Source organism: Panthera leo, chromosome B2 (genome assembly GCF_018350215.1).
Source record: "Panthera leo isolate Ple1 chromosome B2, P.leo_Ple1_pat1.1, whole genome shotgun sequence".
NCBI lineage: Eukaryota > Metazoa > Chordata > Mammalia > Carnivora > Felidae > Panthera > Panthera leo.
In genome coordinates, this window is record NC_056683.1 from 115305880 (window position 1) to 115327379 (window position 21500).

The 21500-nt window shown below is 41.1% G+C and overlaps 1 protein-coding gene across 3 annotated transcripts in view; it reads right to left on the reverse strand.

Annotated features, from left to right (window-relative positions):
• The window catches only part of PTPRK (protein tyrosine phosphatase receptor type K), a 558193-nt gene extending 537350 nt beyond the window's left edge, over positions 1-20843 (reverse strand). For all 3 annotated transcript variants that reach the window (XM_042939789.1, XM_042939788.1, XM_042939790.1), the window contains exon 1: positions 20507-20843. In XM_042939789.1, the coding sequence (XP_042795723.1) occupies positions 20507-20603 (97 nt within the window). In that variant the 5' untranslated portion in view covers positions 20604-20843. The remainder of the gene's footprint in view (positions 1-20506) is intronic.
• Between the last annotated feature and the right edge of the window lie 657 nt (positions 20844-21500).

The window sequence follows — 21500 nt, forward strand, 5'->3', positions numbered from 1 at the left end:
GCTTCAGATTCTGTGTCTCCCTCTCTCTCTGCCCCTCCCCTGCTCACACTCTGTCTCCTGCTCTCTCTCAAAAATAAATAAACATTAAAAAAATTTTGTTTAAAAAAAAACATGTAAACACTCCAGTGAAATAACACAAATGGCTTCAGTGTCTGACACCAGTATCAGGTAAAATTCTAATGCTCACACATTGTTGTGTTACATCATTAGGCTTCAACAAAGTGGCTAAGACAGTGAGAAATGAATTACCGATCTTTATCAGACCCTGATGAGCAACAGTGTTGTGACAGAAAATAACACTATGCAGAAGTTGTCTGTTAAAAACAAATGCTCTAAAATGGTTTGTCCTGGAAAATACAATCATTTAATTACCTTAGCAATGGGGCATTAAGGGAGGTTCTTTCGTTTCAATCACTGTGTCCAATACTGGTAAGCTTTCCAGCCTTATGAATTACTACAGTATACTAACAATTAAATCTTTGAATGTGCTTAGCTAATTCAGCCATCATTCTTGAATATCAACTAATTGCTATAGTATTATAGGCATAAAAGTAAGAGACTGAGTTTAACATCTACTGATCCCCGACACATAGTAGAAATTGATGTATAAAGTAAATCCCTAAGAGTTTATATTAACATATGCCTCTTTCCTATAACCACGTTTAAGTGCAGAAAAACAAAACTTCTAGCCAATTTAGTACTACACCTTTATTAATACTAAGTAATATTTGTCTCTATGTTTTCTCCCACTTGGTTTCTTCCAGGAAGAGAGACCACTAAGAAGAGACCACTAACTAAGAAGGATTAAAATCTGTATTTTGTTTTGAACAAACAAGGAAACATTTTTATGAAATCTAGTTTTAAATCATAAGGTTTGGAATGTTCCCAAATTCTTGAAATTGTTCTTATGTGAGGGAGGAAAGTTTTTTCCAAATATGAGATGAAAATTTTTATGTAAGATATGCAGAGAAAAGTCATACAGAGAGAAATCCATTTTGCCAAAATAACGCTTGGATCCTTTCAGCACTCTGTCATTATATTACTAAATTCACACACACACACACACACACACACACACACACACACCTTCCTACCAAAAGGAACAAAACAAAACATGCATATACAACATATACACAATCTGCCAATTTCACAAAATATCTTACAATATACTCCAAAGTGTGAATATCTTACTTTTAGACACTATCTTTTCAGTGGGCAGAGCCTAACAAAAGCATACAAGACACAAGGATTTTCATTTAGCACTGCAGTATTAACTTACATGACATTTTTTAGAACATGAAATATTCTTGTCTTATGGAAATAAATACTGTAAGAGCATGTGTTAAAACAACATTCCACTTTTTTGTGACACTGAGAGAGATTTAAAAATAAAGAATTTTAGATAAGTAAAATAATCAGAAGTAACTTTGGCAAACAATTGATAATTCAGTGGAAAATAATAAAAGATCATTAAATCAAGAACTGAAATAAAGAACTATATGCCGTGTATAAAAAAAATGTATATTTTGTAGATCTTAATTTCATAGACATCCAAAATACTCCATCAAAGCAGCAATGTATAGCACACCAGGATGTAAATCCATTCACTTTCACTAGCATGTTTACTCTTCAAACATTTTTAAATAAATGTTGGGTGCTCTTGTGGGCCACAGTGATATGCTATTATAAGGATTATAAAATAATTTTAAAGCTATATCGGTTGGAAACCCACTACCTACTGTGTCATATTCTGGAAAAGATAGTGCTTAGCATGAAAATGTACATAATTCAAAGGCATTTAAAAACTTACTCTTTAAGTATACTTGAGCAGGGCTCTAAGGAGAGTGACTACTCACACCGACATTTACGACCAAAGATGTTCACCCTGTGCGGTGAGAAAACTTCAATTGAGCAGGGGGACATAGTTCTTAGAACTTTTCCTGTGAACTCCATAGTGGATGCTCCCAAAGCCTTCTAGGCTGAGCACTGACTATCTATGAACCTAAACTGTTGGAAACTAAATCCTCAATAATGGGTTTCAATATGAACTTGTATTTCTCACACTAAATTCTGCTTTATTGGGAGAGTGTTATAGAAAAGCCTCATAATTTAAGAGGATTCACTCACTGTACCCATCACACCCATATCCAAGATTATAAATAGCATTGAGTGGTATGCCAGAGCCAACCCATACCAGCTACTAACCATCAACTGTTAACATCTCCAACAATTTTGTGAGCCAGTTGTTAATCAACAGCCATTTTTAAAAACTAAATTATAGAAACTTAGAGCTGAATAAATTACATTTAAAACAGAGGTACTAACTCAAAACTCCTTACTTCCTAAATATTTTACTACATTATACAATTGCTATATTACCTCTACGTTCTCAAAGCTATTTACTTCTCTTGTATTTGTATGGCAGAAACTTCTCTTGTGTTTGTATGGCTATATAATGGTGTGCCACCACTCATCATTCCCGACTCTGTTCAGTGATGTGACACTGGTAATTTGAAACCATTCACAGTGGTAGCATTTACCAAGGGGATTTGGCAAATGCTAAAACCTGAACTTGGGTTTTGTTGTTGTTGTTGTTGTTGTTGTTATTGTTGTTGTTGTTGTTGTTTTTGGGAGTTCACTTAAAGCATTTACCATCATCACCATTATTTCCTCAGTTTTCCATGAGCATTGTGTGGCCATGCTTGAGCATTTGCCATTCATTGATGGCCTTCTGATCCAGAAAAGCCTAACTAATCACCCCAGCAGTGAGTGACTGTCTTTTCCCCACATCCAGATAGTACTCTCTCGCTGTACCTCCCACTCTGCATTATAACTTAGTTATTTCTAGATCCTCCAACTAGTCTGTGAAGTCCTTGAGTGCAGGGACTTGGTCGACTTTTTCATCTCTTTACTCTCTGTGCTAAACACACCGCCTGGCACAAAAATGGACAATCATTAAATATTGTGTGAACTTATCTGAAACGAGACAAGCTCTGCCATACGCATCGTATTGAATGAAAAAGCCACTAGCTCCCCAGCACCTCTAACAGAGATCATAGTCAATCATATGAATGCACAAATCAGTGCTGTCTGTCCCAACAAGATATTGCCAAAGAGAATGTGCTAATAATTTAGACTGGTATCACTATTTAACAAGCTCATAAGGATGTTATATTCAACAAGCTGTCATATAAAGTTCAAGTCTATTGCCATAATGGACAGAAGAGATATATCCTTTTTCTCATTGTTCACATAAAAGACAATGCTTGAGGGGCATCTGGTTGGCTTTTTATAAAAAATATGTATAAAGAGTATGTGGCTCTTTATAAAAAATAAACTTAAAAAAAAAGACAATGCCTGATGTAGCTCTAATTCCAACAATTAATGGGGGTGTCAACAACAAGTCTCCACCTCAAAGGAAACCTCCTGTTTTCAAGGCATGGCATCTGAATAAGTAACTGCTGGTAGGAGATCCTGCCTTCCTTTCTCCTCTACCCTTTATCTGACCACATTTGAAGCAACATGAGATACTCTTAAGATTACATGCTTTTCTTCCCTTTTTTAAGGTTTTGTTTTGTTTTGTTTTGTTTTTTGTTTTTTAGTTATCTCTACAAATCTTTGTTTTTAGAGCTATCTCTACCTCTATCTCGTGGGGCTCAAACTCACAACCCCGAGATCAAGAGTCACATTCTCTGACTGAGCCAACCAGGGCTCCCCTATGCTTTTCTAAAATGTGCTGGCAACTGGGTAAGTTTGTGATACAATTATGAATGAGTGATGGAGGTCGATAAAGTGCCGTCCAACTACTGGTATCCTGATTCCAAACTGTAAGCAAACTGAGAGACCTGGAAAGATAGATCTTAAATGGATACTTAGGTGAACAGCGTGGGAACTGTGGGAAATACAGAGCACTAGCCTATAGATTCCTGTACCCAAGCTAAAGGAGTGAACAACAGCCCTAGAAAGAATTCCCAGTCCTCACCTGGGATCTGCATTCCTGATAAGAATGAGCCAGAAATCTCCTTTACAGAATCTAAGAAACCAAGCCTTGAGTGCAAGGAGTCAGAGCACCTCAGTCCTTCTGGATATTTCTGCCCTAAAATTCCCTGGTTTATTCATTTCTTCAATTTCCTCATCCAAAAAGACTAGAAGTCAGTCTGAACCACACTGATTAGAATGTATAGTTCATATAGGACACCTGGGTGATTCAATCGCTTGAGCGTCTGACTTTGGATTAGGTCATGATCTCACAGTTTGTGGGTTCAAGCTCCATAACAAGATAGGTGCTGTCAGTGAGGAGCCTGCTTGGGATTCTTGCTTTCTCCTCTTCTCTCACCTTCCCCCGCTTGCACTTTCTCTCTGGGTCAAAATAAATAAATACATTTTGTTTTTTTAAGTAGGCTCTACATCCAACACGGGACTTGAACTCAGGACCCTGAGATCAACAGTCACATGCTCTACTGAATGAGCCAGCCAGGCACTCCTGTTCCTATGTATATTATACTTAAGTATACTGTCTGTTACATAGTATTTTCAATCCACACATAGGTCCATCATTCTCTTGTTCCAACTTGATATCCTTTGGGTATTTGTTGTGACATATATAAGAACCGGTCTGCTTTCCAAATAATAACTGGGTCATGATTCTAGAGCACAGAACAAACAGTCCAGTGTGCATCCCCTTTTTGGAATAGTTCCATATTTCAGTTTATATATGCTATAAGAGTTTGTTTTGTTGTTTTTGTGCTCCTTTTTATTAAGACTATGAATTTGGGCAAATGTTCCATCAAAATGACATCTTAAGAAACCTACATTTTAAATGGAGAGGAGCTTATGAAAACACTTTCTGCCACCACAATCACAAAAACCTATGTTAGTAGGAACATCCAGTCAGGGTACAAAATTGCATTATTATGATAAATTGAATATTATAAAAGTATTATATCTGCGAGATTCAAACCTGCAGTGCAAAGAGCTTCTCTGATAAGAAAGTTGACAGGAATTTTTAATTGTATCTGGAGAGCAAACATTTTCATTAGTAGAACTCAAGGAAAAGGGAGACTTATTTCAATTAAAGCTAGAGGGAGTATATATAGTAAGAAAGTGAGAGTACAAAAGATCTGAAGCTTGAGTGGCACATAAAATCCTTGTTGAAGTTGAGAGATGCTTTCCTCCACAATGACCACAATGGCCACAGAGCAATTCTGTAAGCAAGCTAACAATCGTTAAAAGTTTAGCCAGACCCTGAGTCATATGCCAGGATTCTAAAATGGCTTTTCCCTGTTGACAGTGGCTTGAAAAAGTCTTGGGGATTAAATGGATTTGAAACTACCTGAGCTAAGTAAGATTAAATATCCACAGCAACCTTCAAAAGGAAAACAAAACAGTCATCTAGAATTCATAGGGAAACAGAAGTTCTAAATGCCAGTAATTCATTTACTCAGCATGTGTCAAATGCAAATGGCATACCCTTTTCTCCTTCTACAGACTTCGGAGAAACAACATTCTTTAGGAACTGAGGAGGTATCTCTTTATCTTCTGCAAATTATTATCTCATTCCTAAACCTGAATACTCCTTCTAGATTGGACAACAGTGTCACTGGGATGGACGCTTCTGGAAGTGATAGAGATTTCACTCCTCAAGTTTCTGGTCAATGCCCATCTCAATCTTTTTCCCAAATTAGAGCTTTTGTATTTTATCTGTGATTGAATCTGTCCAGGCTGGAAGCAGTTTTATGAGTGCCCCAAATTTCCCACCTTCTCCAACCTGGATAAGAAATGTTAAATGCATTTTCTAAAGATGTCTGAGGTATACACACCTAAAATGTACAGCTTCTGATACTCTCACTGTACAGATGTAGTTTTGGGGGGTTATTTGTTTTTATTTTCGTTTTTGTTTTTAGTCATTCATCCTAAGAGTCTGATTCCTTAGGAATCAGTATAAATTTCCCACTTGTTTTCATAAACATTGAATGATGTTCCTTATAATGTTTGCTGTGGCCTCTGTTAATCAACATACGGAATTATTTCAGACATCTACCGTTTGCTGGTTTTATTTTAAAGGAGAAGATAACGGAGTCAGAGATTTTTAAAGATATCAGCTTGGGATAGGATATTATGCAAACTTGGATTCATTTAGCCCAAACATAAGGACATGATAACAAAAGCTAAAGAGAATGAATTTTATTAATGTGTCACACACTCTTTGAAGCACTTTAACTCAATATTGAAAAAAAAAACCCAGGATAGGTAGGTACTTGTATTACCCTATTTCACAGACACAGTGTGGAAACCTGAAGGAACATGGTTAGGTCCAGTAGCAAGAAAACATTGGAACCATTATTCATACTCAAGTACAGTCAGGTTCCAAAGTCTGTGATCTTAAACGTTATGCTATATGCTATTAAACATTATGCTATATGCTATATGCTATATGCATTATGCTATACATTACTTATGACTGGAGATCAGCATTTCAGTGTCCCTTGCTTAAATATAAAATGGGCACAAAATGTTAGTGACTCAACTAAATTAATTTTTCCAAATGTGGGGGCACCTGGCTGGTTCAGACAGTGGAGCATGGGACTCTTGATCTCGGGGTTGTGAGTTTGAGCCCCATGATAAGTGTAGAGATTACTTCAAAAAATAAAGTCTTGGGGCGCCTGGGTGGCTCAGTCGGTTAAGTGGCCAACTTCGGCTCAGGTCATGGACTCATGTCTCGTGGGTTGGGGCCCCCGCATCGGGCTCTATGTTGACAGCTCGGGGCATGGAGCCTGCTTCAGATTCTGTGTCTCCCTCTCTCTATCCCTCCCCCATTCACACTGTGTGTGTCTCTCTCGCAAAAATAAATAAACATTAAAAAAATAATAATAAAATAAAATAAAATAAAGTCCTAAAAAGTAAAAAATAACATAAGTTTTCTACATTTCAATTTCTGAAGCTCCAGTCTATGGAATTCAGGGATTTTTTTTCTTTTCTTAGAACAATGTACACATCTCCAAATTTGCTTCTCTCCTTCATTCATACATTGCAGGTCGTTTAGGCCTCTTTTAATACAGAGGTTTAAAATCCCCATTTCCTGTAGGGCAATAGGTGTATTTAAATGACAATACTGTTGCCCCCTCCAAAATGAAAGACTAAAGCACCGGGTATTGAATTTGCTGCTTCCGGGAGGCAGGTGCGGGGGCAGTCTAGGGATTATCTAGCCCACTCTGGGTTGCCAGGACTCGTGGCCAGCCTCTGGCCTCTCTTCCTACGGGTCGCCCACCACTTGCGACAATGAGCTTCAATGAAGCCGCAGCAGACAGAAGGCTGATCAGAGAAAACAGAGGCAGTCGATAAACAGCTGTAGGTCACAGCAACTATGAATCTGCAGCCAAACAGCCAGGACCTCTGCATCGGAATGTTCACACTGTGAATGTGCATTTACACACAGCCTCCGGGAGGCCGCCCCCCAATCTTCCTGCTCATGTTCCCAGAGGGAGAATAAGTGATGGTGAGCCTCTAGAAAGACAACTGTGCTCGCTAATCTGTCCAACCTGTTTACACCTGCTTACACTTCCGATTACTCAACTTCTGGGAAATTCCACTTGATAGAATTCTATTATCATTGCAGCAAATTTTTGCATAATGCTTTTTTGGTAGGCTTCTAGTTTTTTGTGTGTAGAGTCAAGGATATGGAAAGATTGCTGACACAATGGATTCTCCCAGGCAGCTTCTAAAGTGGACCAGCAAATTGTTGGAGACAGTCTGAACTCAGATTTGCCAAGCCACAGGCAGGGGTACGGTCAGTTACAAAATAGCTCCAGGCTTTACCCGTGAATCACTAGATGTGAAGCTCTGCAAAAGTAATCTTTAACCACTCCTTTAATAATCATAAAAGTCACATCTGCTCCCAAAGGGCAAGGACAATGCCTGGCTTGCTTGCCAGCATATCCAAGACCTGTCACAGCATTGACACTTAGCAGATGTTGAACGATATGTAGAGTGGAAGAATAAATAAAGACATATAAACCTTATCAGAATCACGCTCTGGCCAGCCAGGCCCACCAGTTCAGATAACGAGAGCATTTTTTGTTTCTTCATGAAAATACTCAAAGGAAAAACTATACTTTCCATAAACTTGCTCTATAGGATTGCAGTCCTTAAAACATTTGCTTAAAATTTTTCAGTAAAAGTGGTTCATAATCATGCAATCTTTACTGGCATATCTGGAGAAAACACAAATATTGTTTGGGAGCATTACAGAGTAGAGTTTACTTATACAGAGAGAAAATAAGTATATAGGTGAAAATGAATCCGAGAGGGTACATTTTATGATTCACGATACGAAATTTACTCACTGTTCACAAGAAATGTACTGGCTTCTTTCTCATACCACTTTCCCCAAAGCTTAGATATGCAAACAGATATAGAATGTATAACTGCAAATGTGCAAAGCATCTATTGGTTTCATTTCCATTGTTCAGCATATTATTTTTGCCTTCAACAATAATTTATTATCAAACTTCATATTCCCAACAAAAATAAATTATATTTTATGGTAGTTTACAATTATAAAAAATACTTTCATACACATTATTAATTTTACCTTTCTTCTTCTTTTTTTAATGTTTATTGATTTTTTGAGAGACTGTGTGAGTGGGGGAGGAGCAAAGAGAGAGGGAGATACAGAATCCGAAGCAGGCTCCAGGCTCTGAGCTGTTGGCACAGAGCCCGAAATGGGGCTCGAACTACAAGCCGTGAGATCATGACCTGAGCCGAAGTCTGATGCTTAACTGACTGAGCCACCCAGGCATTCCTAATTGTACTTTTAAAAACTGTCTTACTAAGTAACTAAAGAAGATATTACAATCACTCTTCATTGTAATATTCCCATTTTAATGAGAAGGAAATTAAGGATTAAGCAGAAAGGTATTAACTCCAAATCTCAGAGCTGGAAAGTAACAAAACTAAGACTGGCACACAGTCATAGCATGCCCGGTGCTCCATGCACTTAATGGACTCACAGGGGCGCCTGGGTGGCTCAGTCGGTTAGGTTAAGCATCGCTCTCTTGCTTTCAGCTCAGGTCATGATCTCCGGGTTTCGTGAGTTCAAGCCCCACACTGCACTGGCAGCTCAGAGCCTGGAGCCTGCTTGGGTTTTGCTCTCTGCCTCTCTCTCTGCCCCTCCTCCACTTGCGCTCTCTCTCTCTCTCTATCTCAAAATAAATAAACTTAAAAAAATGGACTCATATAGATCTTGAAAGAAACCTTTTTCTCTCTCTGAAGCAGATCACTGCCAACCTCATGACCTCATACATTACCTAAGTATTTAAATGTCAGTTTAGCTAAAGTGGCAAAAATGGGTCAATACTAGATAGCACTCTGACTCAACCGGCCAGGTTGTTAGGCAAATTATTGCAAACTTTATTCAGGAATCACACCTGATAAGGATATAAATAAGGGATAAAAAAGAGTCATGGAGGAAGCAGGAAATACATAGGGAAGAAAATAGTAATTCAGTAACTTTTTTAAGATAACAAAGATGTGTTGAAAGAAATCTCCAGTGACAAAAAGAAGCGTGCTCCAGTCAATAAACCTTCTTCCACAACCACTGTCTTCACCCCTATGTTGCCAGGCCAGCTGCTCTGGCTAGAAAAGGGCCATAGCAGCCATGGAAGTTCCTGGGGATGAGACTCTGGTCTAAACTGGCACAGCCACATTTGAGCCCCTGGTCCTCAGACACACCCAGCTTTAGGCCACCAGCACAAGTATGCATCTAACACAGGCCCGGTAAATCTCTCATTATAAGTGTGTGTGTGTGGGGAGGGGGGGGGGGGCGGCTGGGCAAACAGCTAGTTTCCTACATTTCATTCAGTATTCAGTACCCCAAGCCATTTCTTATAGCAACTCTTTTGAATATCCCATGTTGTTCAGAAATGCATTATAAAGTTAGGCACAAGAGCTGAGAAGATCAAAATTATAAGCAAGTTCACCTTCATCTCTTGAGTTTTTCAAAATTAGTTTCCGAAGTGAAGAGTTTCTAGGCTCAATTTCTCTGGGTCAATTAGCATCATTTATCACAGCTTCACTTATCCCTTGACTTCTAAAAATAAACAAATGCATGCATGCACACACCTATACATGTACATATGGAGGATAAATGAAAATCAAGCAGTTTCCTAAGATGGTCTCTTCTATTCACAGACATACTAATTACTATCACCTCATATCTGGATTCCAACATTTTTCAATTTTAAATTTTTATTATTATTTTTTTTTTGAGAGAGAGAGAGAGAGAGAGAGAGAGAGAGATGGAGTGCATGAGTGGGGGAGAGGGGCAGAAGAAGAGGAAGAGAGAATCCCAAGCAGGCTCCACTCTCAGCGTGGAGCCTGATGCGGGGCTCGATGCCAGAACCCTGAGATCATGATCTCAGCTGAAATCAAGAGTCAGACACTACACTGTGAAGCAGCCAACTCTTAATTTTGACTCAGGTCATGATCTCAGTTTGTGAGATCGAGCACCCCACAGGGCTCTGAGCTGACAGCACAGAACCTGCCTGGGATTCTCTCTCCCTCTCTTTCTGCCCCTCTTCCACTCAGGCTCACTCACTCTCTCTCTCTCTTTCAAAATAAATAAGTAAACATAAAAAAAAAGTCAGACACTCAACCCACTGAGCCACCCAGTAGCCCCTGGATTATAATTTTAATGAAAGCCAATCCTTAGGTCAGGCTTGCTTTTGGAAACATTGCTTTAGAACTTTAAAATACAAACCAGAATAAGTAAACAAAAGTTTAAATAATAACTACCTGTATAAATTACCATTAAGCAAAACAATGTATATGTTGGTGACAAAAGTGACCTAAAAATTAAAAATCTTGAATTTGAGCTAAGTTCTTCAGAGCTGTATGACTTTGGACCAGTTATACCAAATGAAGGGGTATTAACTTCTAAAGTCCTTTTCACCACTTAAAATTCTGTGAATTTTTAACGTTGGACTTACTCAGTCATGAGGCAAAGACAATAAGATAATGAAAATAATAAAACCCATGTTTTAAGCAGTCCCCAAAAGAAACACTTCCAAAATTATGAACTGCTGGTCTGCAATGCATGCAAAACTGCCATGTGCAAAGTGCCTCGGTCCTCTCTTCCTCCCCCGCCCTCTTCCCCTTAGATTCTGACAAGGCTAGGCCACCATGCCTTCTTGATGTTACCATTAGTGGTCCATAGCTGGGAACCAACTAATGCAACTGCCTTTTCCTCACCATATACTTTCTTTCCCCTCAAAGGATTATAAATACACACACAGGTCTACCACACCTTCTTTGCTTTTACTTCTCATGCTGTACTAAATTCTATCTTGAGTAACCATACTGTAGTTTGGTTGCCTTTCCAGAACCCATCCTTCTATCTGCTGATAAATAATGGTTTGATCCACCGTGCCCCCATCAGTCCATGTGACCTGAGTGGGGATCTAGAGCTGAACCCAGAATCCTAGTGGATTAAGCCAATCAGTGTACTTGCCTCCCCTCAGTTGGAGCCTTAAATCAGGGGGCTGGATACGTGATTGCTGAATCTGATCAGAGTGAACCTCAGGGCCTTTGCAGGTGCAACCACCACATAAAGCACACATTTTCCAAACACACGTGAACCAAAAATCTTGCAGTATGGGAGCCGCCAAAGCTACCGTGCCTCTAAATGGAGCTTAAGAATGAAGCTCCTGGAGTGCCCCAGAGCTAAGCTGAGCAGGCAGAAAGGGATCATACCCCAGTGGAGTTATGTGAACTCTACATCAAGCTTCAGCTGAATCGTCAGTTAGGAGAGAAAATAAATTCTGCTTGTATCCGGTCTCAGTCGCCTTTTCTGCCAACAAGCAACCAAAAAAATGTTTACCTGCTACAGACATGTAAATATTCAATAATGAATTTGGGTTCTACAAGTTCCTCACACACCTGAGGCAAGTTATGACGTAACCTCTCTAGTCCTCAGTTCACAAAGCGGAGAGGATTCCTATCTTAAAGGATTATCATGAGGATTTAAATTCATGGGAAACATTGCTCATAAGGCCTGGCAGGTCGTAGGCACTCAGTACATGGCTGCTTTTATTGTTTTTGCAAGAGCTCCTCTCCCATGTGTGCGAGAATAAATTAACCTAATTACTGCTGACAAGAATCAAAGTAGAAGTAGCACAAAAGGAAAGCTCTAGAATGTGTAGTAAATTTAGAAAATATAACAAGTCAAAATCTGCAGACTCTAAAGCTCTTTAAGGTGTCTAGAAGTACCTTTCAGAGTTTCTCTCCATCACTAAGCTGCACTCTAGCACTGATCTATCTGGAATTAAGCCTCTTCCGTTAAACACCAGTGTCTAGAATAAGTACATGTGGAAATCATTGATTTGTAGTTTATTTATTAATTCAGCAACCATATTCTTTGTATTTCGAACAACACAGGTTAAGAGACTTTCACTTACAGTATCAAACATGCAGAGAATTCTGTTGTGTGTTGCCCCAAACTCCAGCTCCCAATATCATAACACAACCAACTATTATGGGTTAATATTAATTCATATTTCTTGGTTTTCATTAGTCTCTGCCATAACCATGTCATTATGCCAGTATTGTCTAAATCACTAGTGAATGGCAAAAACAAATACAGCAGTGGTGATTTAATCAGAGACTTCACTGTTAAAACAGCCAGCCAAAGTAGACACGTTTAGAATAGCAAACGGATAACAAAACACACTTACAGGCTCATTAATAAGAAGGCAATTAGGTCTTCTGGGAAAATTCATTTTCTAAAAGAATGCTAAAGCAAGCTATAAAATGCAAGTAAAATTGTGTTTTGACATGAATACTATACACTGTCTATTACATCATAATTTTTCTCTTGAGAAAACTGACAAGAATCTGTTCTTAAATATGAGCACAAAAGATAGTAAAAAGAACACCAGTTATATTTAATGCATTCTATCTAATTCTCATTCATTACATTTGACTGTCCTTAAATGAGCTCCTTATTACAAAGATCTTTAAATTACACGTAGAAGCAAAAGATAAATATAAAACAAGAAACTGCTGCTAGTAATATCAGAGGGAATATCATTTCCTGTATCAACATATCAGTGTGCTAAATAAAAATTATTGGCATAGGGGTGCCTGGGTGGCTCAGTTGTTTAAGCGTCCAACTTCGCTCAGGTCATGATCTCACAGTCCGTGAGTTCGAGCCCTGCGTCGGGCTCTGTGCTGACAGCTTGCAACCTGGAGCCTGCTTCGGATTCTGTGTCTCCATCTCTCTCTGCCCCTCACCCGCTCACACTCTGTCTCTCAAACATAAATAAACATTAAAAAAAATTTTTTTTTAATTATTGGCAGATATCACGTTTGGTCCCTCGATAATATCCTTACCTTTAAATATGTTCATAGCCAAAACTATTTATATTTAGCCTTGTTTTATTCTCTTATGAAAATATTTCTTTCAAAACTGTTTGAGTATTCTTTTTAAAAAGTGAATACTACTGCTGTTTTGATGTGTCTGCGGCGTTAAATTAAGTAAATACTGATCAGAAATATAATTCCAGGGAAATAGGGAAATGTGTTTCACATTGTAATTAATCCCTTCACAATACTCTTAGTATTCTACAGGAAAGTGCATGTGACAAATCTTTTCAAGATGAGCTTTCTTTGGCCTAAAGCAGTATTTCTCAAAATTCAATGTTCAAGCAAATCACCTGGGGGTTTCATTAAAATGCAGATTCTGAGTCAGTTGTTCTGAGAAGGGCTCTAATAAGTGACTCCAAGGCTGATGTCGCTGGTCCCTGGACCACAATTCAAGCAGCAAAATTCTAGGGCACCTTGGAGCTGATGAATCCAATGACCATGAAGCATTCAGTCATCAACCCCTGGGTAGGCTGTGAAGCCACCAGAAAGACTTCCTCTCTACTCTTGAATTTGCTGAATGATCCAAGGAGAATCATATCAAGGAGCTGTGGCCAGTATGTCACTTAAGCAGCTGCGTGGTCACCCCACCCCCCAACAAAGATTAGGGGAATCTCTGTAGCTGGTCAGCTGCTACTCTGGATGGGGTTTGGAGAATCAGCCTAAAAGCAGCTGGTTAAGGAACAGGCTGACTGGGAAGGGTTTATATAAATAGATACCAATCTGAAGGAAGATTTATTATTTCTTCATTAAAAGTATAGTACAAGTATATATATTATATACTCCATAGTTCACGTGTCCATGTCAGTGTTTTCATCTATGAAATAGGCAAAATAATTATCTATTTGCAATACTCTTTCCAAAATATAAGTACAGGAGTTGGATTCCATCTGTAGATGTCCTTAGCTTCCTTCTCACCTGAACCTTTGGACGATGAAATTCTATCATTGTTAAGATGTGTGTGTGTGTGTGTGTGTGTGTGTGTGTGACATACACAAAACACGTACTTCTATCTTTCAGCCTTCCCAACAAATTAATGCAGTCACTCACCTAGACACTCTTTTATTTGGCCTTAATTCTGAGTTCCTCTTACAAAGGTAATTCCTAGAATGACTACCTGCAGAAAAATTCAGCCAGCACTGCCTTGTTCATCGTGTTTAGTAACAGAGCTCTACAATCATATAAAGTGGAAACACAGATTATTTCACTCAGGACTACTTAATTTGCTCCTAAAACAATTGTAAGTGACAAAATAAGCCACTTGTAATTTTTAATGGATTATCAACACACAGAGGAGAAAGCCAAAAACCCCAAGCAGAGTTAAGTGGTGATATGGCAATGTTCCCCGACTGGATCAATGCGGTCCTTCCATCCCAGGCCCAGTGTTTTCCCAGAACCTCGACACTCTGCAAAACCTCACAAAACCAAGTTGAATTATGTATGTTCAAGCTTTTTTTAATGTTTATTTATTTTTGAAAGAGAGAGAGACAGAGACAGAGCACAGGCAGAGGAGGAGCAGAGAGAGGGAGACACAGAATCCAAAGCAGGCTCCAGGCTTGAGATCATGACCTGAGCTTAACCGACTGAGCCACCCAGGTGCCCCTGTTCAAGTTTTTATTACTAAAATATTAACTACAAAAGAATTTCCATAAGAATACTTCAGGAAAATAAACATACTTCTCACAACACAATCTTCACGGAACTAATAAAAACTTTTATGTGGAACTAAGTTTCTTTAAGAACACTGTTCATAAGAACACATTTCTAGTAAGATGGAGTTTGAAGTCTGTAAACTATCTACCTCCAGAATTCTGATATCAAACATTCAAACATATTTTCTTCATTTTCCACAGCATAGCTGTATGTAACTTATCTCACGTATGTCAAAATAACAGGCAATAAGGTCCTCAAGTGTGCTCTATCCCCATTTACAAAAAGGAACTTAAAGTCTCTCTTCCATTCAGAGATATATAAGCACAAACACTGTGACATTAAAATACCATTTCATGAAAAAATAAAATATCATTTCATGGATGTACATACAAGTTTATTTCTGGCTTCAGTTAAAATTAAAATTATCCTGATGGACAGACTGACTTACCTCGTTGTCAAATCCCAGTTTAACACATCATGAACTGGTAAGATATCATTGTCAAGATACCACTGTACAGTAACTATGACAAACAGCATGAGTTTTGGTGAAAACACAAGTCATGTTCAAAAGCAAGTATAACCTTTTTAGGCAAAGAGAAACACACTTGATAAAGGAACACAAAACAAATACATATGATCAAAGGGTAAAGTCTGAGAGGAATACACAGAGGGAAATTTTTACATCCACAGAATAAGAAATGAATGTGTTTGGACAAAGGCAAAGGCTGATTCCAGTAAACAAATCAAAAATAAGGCTTCCCCCCCTCTCTTTAGAAAATTAAAGATCAAACACACACACACACACACACACACACACACACACACACACAATCCTAGTGTTCTTTGTTTTGTCTTTAAGAACAATCTGTAAACTCTCTTGATGTTTCCTGCTCTGAGTCGTGCAGTATTCCTCTTCCTGCTCTCCATGAAGAGCAAGCAGAGGAAATGGGAACAGCACAGGGCAGATGAGGACAGCATTTTCCATGCCTCTGAGAAGTACATCCATATTTAGCATGATTTACACTGTCTTTAATACCACCTTGAGCAGACCTAGATCACTGCACTTCAAAAGTATTAGCAGGCAACAACACAGTTTCTCTCTATAGGACCATATCACGTGAATCAAATGTTTTTTTTTGAAGGCCACAAAAATGTGTTGTAAACCATCATTGGTAGAAACGTGAGATTTGGTGGGAAAATTGGCGTTTGCTCTGGGTACTGGTTGAGTCACATTTCCAGTTTTTAAGAACAGGTCCAGCACCACAAGATATTCAGTGAGAACAAAAAGGCTGTGATTTTGTGTGTGTGCATGTGGGCTTTGTTATTGCTAAAGAGGAGTGGGAAGGAGGGTGGGAGAGGGGAAGAGTGGCAGAGGGGTTGACATAGTTTTCAAATTCGCATTTATGAATACAAAGAGAAGAGCTGTCAGCAGCACACGTGCCAAAGCCCAAATAGCAGCCAGACCTGCCTCTTCCCGACTGGGTAGGCCAGACACAAAACGACATCTTGCAATCTAGGAAAATCAGCAGAGTCAGATATATGGACAACAGTAAGAGAAAAACCAGTCCTGGAACTGTCCAGTTACGTATCATTACTAGCGTTAGAATTTAAAGTTTCAATGAATTGAGGGACGAGGAAATCAACAAGCAAACCTTAAGACAAACTGTTTCTGATGTATTTTCATAGTAGGTAGTAAGTACAAAAGACATTAACTCTACATACAGAGACATCAAGGAGTCAGACAACAGGAAAGTGTCATTGTTTAGATGAGTTGCAAGGTCCTATGGGATCAAGTGAGTGTGCGCTTACAGCGTGACATGTCAGGAACTGTATGCTAGGTGAAGTCAGGATCTTGAGCTGCATTTCCAGGTTCACATCATACTAGAGACACAATAGTCCCTCTCTAGGTCACTGATAAGACTGCATCTAAAACCATGCATATTTTTTCTCCTTACTGAGATGAAAAAGCTGAATAACCAAGAGTTGAACAAACAGCTAAATGAATGGACTAAAAATATAGTTCTTCTGTTGGTAGAATACTAGAAATGTTAATGACCCTTCCACAAGAAGCTCAAGCAACAATTTACAAGAGGTAAGCAAAAAAAAAAAAAAAGGATAATTTGTCTCACTGTGCTGATAAAATTATAGTCTGGCCAAACTAGCATGTTTATGTTTAATAAAGATTAAAATGAATGACCAGCGAGGGAAACACATACACATGCTCCTAAATTGTCACACACAGTGTGGCAAGGACACACACATACTGTCCTCACTCGGCGAGTGTGGGAGCGAGCAAAGGTGACTCATGTCAAGGTACTTACCCACCTTAATGTATGATGACTACACCCCCAGAGAACTGCATAATGCTTTACAACTTACGGTGTCCGTTCACATAAATTATTTCATACCATCCTCATAAAAACCAGGTGGAAAGGTTAGGACAGGTATTATTATCCCCATTTTATAGATGAGAAAGCTGAGCTTCCAGGTGACTTCATCTGTGACTTGTTTTGTCAGTCATCTGAGTCCTAGTACAGAAAACTTTCTCCTATTATAATATCAAGAGATAACAGTGACACAACCCAGTGAATAAATGTCAGTGCATCTTTGTGCTTCTATGCCTCAGTTTCCCCAGCTATGCCGCTGGTATCGTTTTAAGTGAAAGTAACGTAAGTTGATATTCATAGGCTGTTCTGGTTTTAAAGAGGTTCACCATGCAGCATTTTTACACTTTAATTCCAAAAACTAAGAAAAAAATCACAGTCATGAAAAAATATTCTTAAATTTGCGGTTTAAACAAAGCACACTGGATGAGTATATGACATATCCAATAATCCTTATTCTTTCAAAATTTGCTTTTGACACTTACTACATTAGGAGCCACATGATAATATCTAAAAGTGGTAAATTGGCCTTAATGGATGTGATTTAAAAGATTTATTTAAAAGGTTATTTAAAAATTCTTAACATATATTTGTTTTAGACTTTTAAAGCATTTTGTTGAAATTCCTTAAAAGAAATAAAAGTGCATTATTTAAAGTAGAATATAAGGGGAAAAAAACAGCAAGAAAGAATACAGCTCCAATGTCTGAATCTATGTATTTGCAACAAATCTGACTACCATAAAATCTGAGGGCAGCAGAATACCACATGGCTTAGGAAAGCCAAAACATGAAAATCTTTACAAGACAAACTTTTAATTCATGGAGAAAAAGGCATATTCACAATCTGACTTTAAGCAGGGGGAATAAAAAGCATTCATTTCTGGGCATCTATGTAAATCATGAATGACAAAATTTTTAAGGCGCAGTCCTGCAAGAATTGCATTTATCAGGACTGCACATTCTGTTTTTTACATGTAAAACATAAAGTCAAATGTTTTACGTTGTCACTAAAGCAAAGTCAGGCATATTTAGTTAAATTACTTAGAACTGGATGCCAACAAATGCAATTGTTCATTAGAGATAGCTAAACTCCAGGGATCAGAAAAGCTCATCTACACATTCTGTTAAGAGGAAATTTAATATTTACTAAAGGGTAAATAACATTGGAAAAGGCAAAAATAAAAGTTTCTTTATTGCTGAAAATTTGTCCATCAGCTGTTGAGACATTAATGGTTGCAACTCTTGAATACATGTAAGTTTAATCATGCAACTGGTAGGATTCAAACTTTCAATTAACAAACTACATGCCTTTTGAAGCGTAGGCTCTCAGTGCAGTGACAAACACTGTGCAGAAATCAATACCCACTCTAACTTGCCTGCATATAATGACTTACATCAAGCACGGTTCCGATACCAACCGGCATTGTATGTCAGAGACGCATGCAGTAGAAATGCTTACTCCAGAAAGAATTAAATTAAGCCATCGGATCATTCATTGCATAGATCTGTTGCACTGCATACATCACCGATATACACAGCTTTTCCTCTACACGCTGCATTTCATAATCTGCCTCAGTGCTGTTGTCCAACTCCTTTTACAGAGTTCCACAGAAGGGGAGAGGGGATGGGAGGGAAATCAACATCCCTCCGGATGAAAACACTCTGAGTTTATTTCCGGGAAACAGGACAGCCACAACAACCGACAAGTGCAAAGTAAGTTCGTTCTCGTTCTCCGCGTCCTGCGGCCTCAGCCAAGAGCGCGGCTGTCACTTCCCCGGTCTTCTCCATCACCCCTCGGCCACCAGTGCATCTCCATCTGCACCGCGAACCAGGGCAGCACTTGGGCTTGCCAGCCGAGCCGAGCTGGGCGGACTGGCGAGAAAAGTTGTCAGGACCGGCGAGAGGCAGACAAGCGCCCGGGAGCCCGCTCCCGAGTATGCACCTGGTGAAACTTCAGAGCCCCCAGAGGAGAAACCGAAAGAAGCAACCAAGGAAAGATAATAAAACTGGAAGGGTACAGAGTACAGGGCTGGGAGAGACGGGGTTTCGCAGACTTCTCTAAGTGGCTTTACCAAGAACCCCAAGAGCCAACCTGCAAGACCGCACCACATCCCTCCCTTTGGGCTCTACCAGCTGGCGGCGGTCGTTGATAGCCCCCATCATTCAGGCGGGCTCCGGGGGTCACCGCGCCAGCTTCGCGGTGCTCCGCCGGAGGAGCGGACTGCCACCGCCCGGGGTCAAGCTTCCCCGGCTCGGCGCCCAGACCGCGCTGCGCAGGACGGCTCGGTGTGGATCCTTAGAATCATATTTCAAAACATCTTAACAGGCTCCGCCAACACACACACGGAACCTACTCCACGCAGTGCCCTAACCCACAGGGCAAAACCGGGAGCAGCCAACACCGGGGGAGGAGAAAGGGACTGGGGGAGGGACAGGGAAGTAGTTAGACAATAGTCAAGGGAGGTTATTCCCAGGACAAAAAGCACCTGGCAAAGCGCGCCGAGGTCAGTCCCTTCCAGTCTCCACATTTCTGACAATGGCTTCCCGGGGACATTTTTTTTTTTTTTTTTTTTTTTAATGCTCCAGAGGCAGACAGCAACAAGCCCGCACCACGAGCAACAGAGTAGCCGTCCCCAGAGTCGTAACTACTTTTTCCTTCTCTCTTCCCCAGCGCGGTAAGCGTGCGCTGGGCGCCGAGGCTACCAGTTTAAAATCAAGGTCTCCCCGCGCTCCCGGACAGCCCTGCCAGCCCCGGGCCGGAGCGAGCCTCCGAGAGGAACAATGGGGTGCGGAGATGAAAGTTACCTGCGCCAAGTGGCGCCCAGCCCGGTGCCCCGCGTCCTACCTAGCACAAACTCTGGGGACATCTTTCCCTCTGCCTTGTGCCGCTCCCCCCCCCCCACCCGACTCCCCGGCCGCGTAAGCTTCCCGCGAATCCTTGCCCCCGGCCCCGGCAAGGAGCCGGCTCCAGCCCCCGCGAGCCCCGGGCCGGAGGCGTTCGTCGGGACTCCGGACAGCCCCCACTCCCTCCCCCAGCCGCCCGAGCCACTCACCTGCGGAGAACTGGCCTTGGGCCGACCCCAGGGGAGACCAAGGGGAGAGGAGCAAGAGCGGCACAAAAACAGGCAGCGCCGCCGCCGCCGTATCCATGTCGACTTTGGGAGAAGTTTCAAGCAGCTTTGCAAAGAGCTGCCGGGGGGGATCGCAGCGAAACCCACGGCCGAGGTGCCGGCCGGGCCTCGCGCGGTGAGGGCGGGAAGTCCACAGCAGCCCGCCGGCACTTTTGCCTTCTTCGCGGTGCCCAAACTACCGCTGGGGCGCAAGCGTCGCCCGCGTCGCCGGCCGGCCGCGGCGGCAGCTCTCCATGCTCGGCGGAGGCTGCTCCTGTTAGTCAAGAGTTACTTTGCTCGGGGAGGGACGGGGGCGGAGCCGGGGGTGACGTCGCCCCGCGGGCTCCGGGAGCTTCGGAGGAATGCAGGCTCGGGCGCGGCGCCGCCGCCTCCTGCCGGAGAGTCGCGCGCCAGCCCCGGCCGCGCGCCCCGCGCCTCTCGCCGCCTTTGTTCGCCGCCCGCCGCCGCTCGGGGGAGCGGGCGGGAAAGGGGATCTGCGCCGTTGGCTGCCCAGTTCCAGAAATCGGAGTTTGCGAGGCGACTGTTTGGTAAGCAGTGTGGCCGGACCACAGAGGACGGGCGCAGAGAAAGCCCGGCCGCCCGGACAGGGGCGTCTTGGGTTTCTGTCCCTGCGGTGCAGGTTCCACCGGAGCGGTTGCCGGTAGGAAGAAGCGGGAGTGGAGAAGCGCCCTAAGGAAACACCCACCTGCATTGAAAACTCCCTGTTCCTTATTCTTGTAATAAGGAATAAGACACCTGACCCCACCCCCAGGAAACTTGTCCCTTATTATGTAAAAATAAAACTTGAAGCCAATAAACGTTCGGTAACTTTCCAGTGTGAACAGCTGGCGTGTCTCCTTTCTGGTTTATTTGTCATTTTCCGAATGTTTGGATTTACTCTCTGCTTCGCTGACTTTGCTTGTGGTTCTGAAACCTT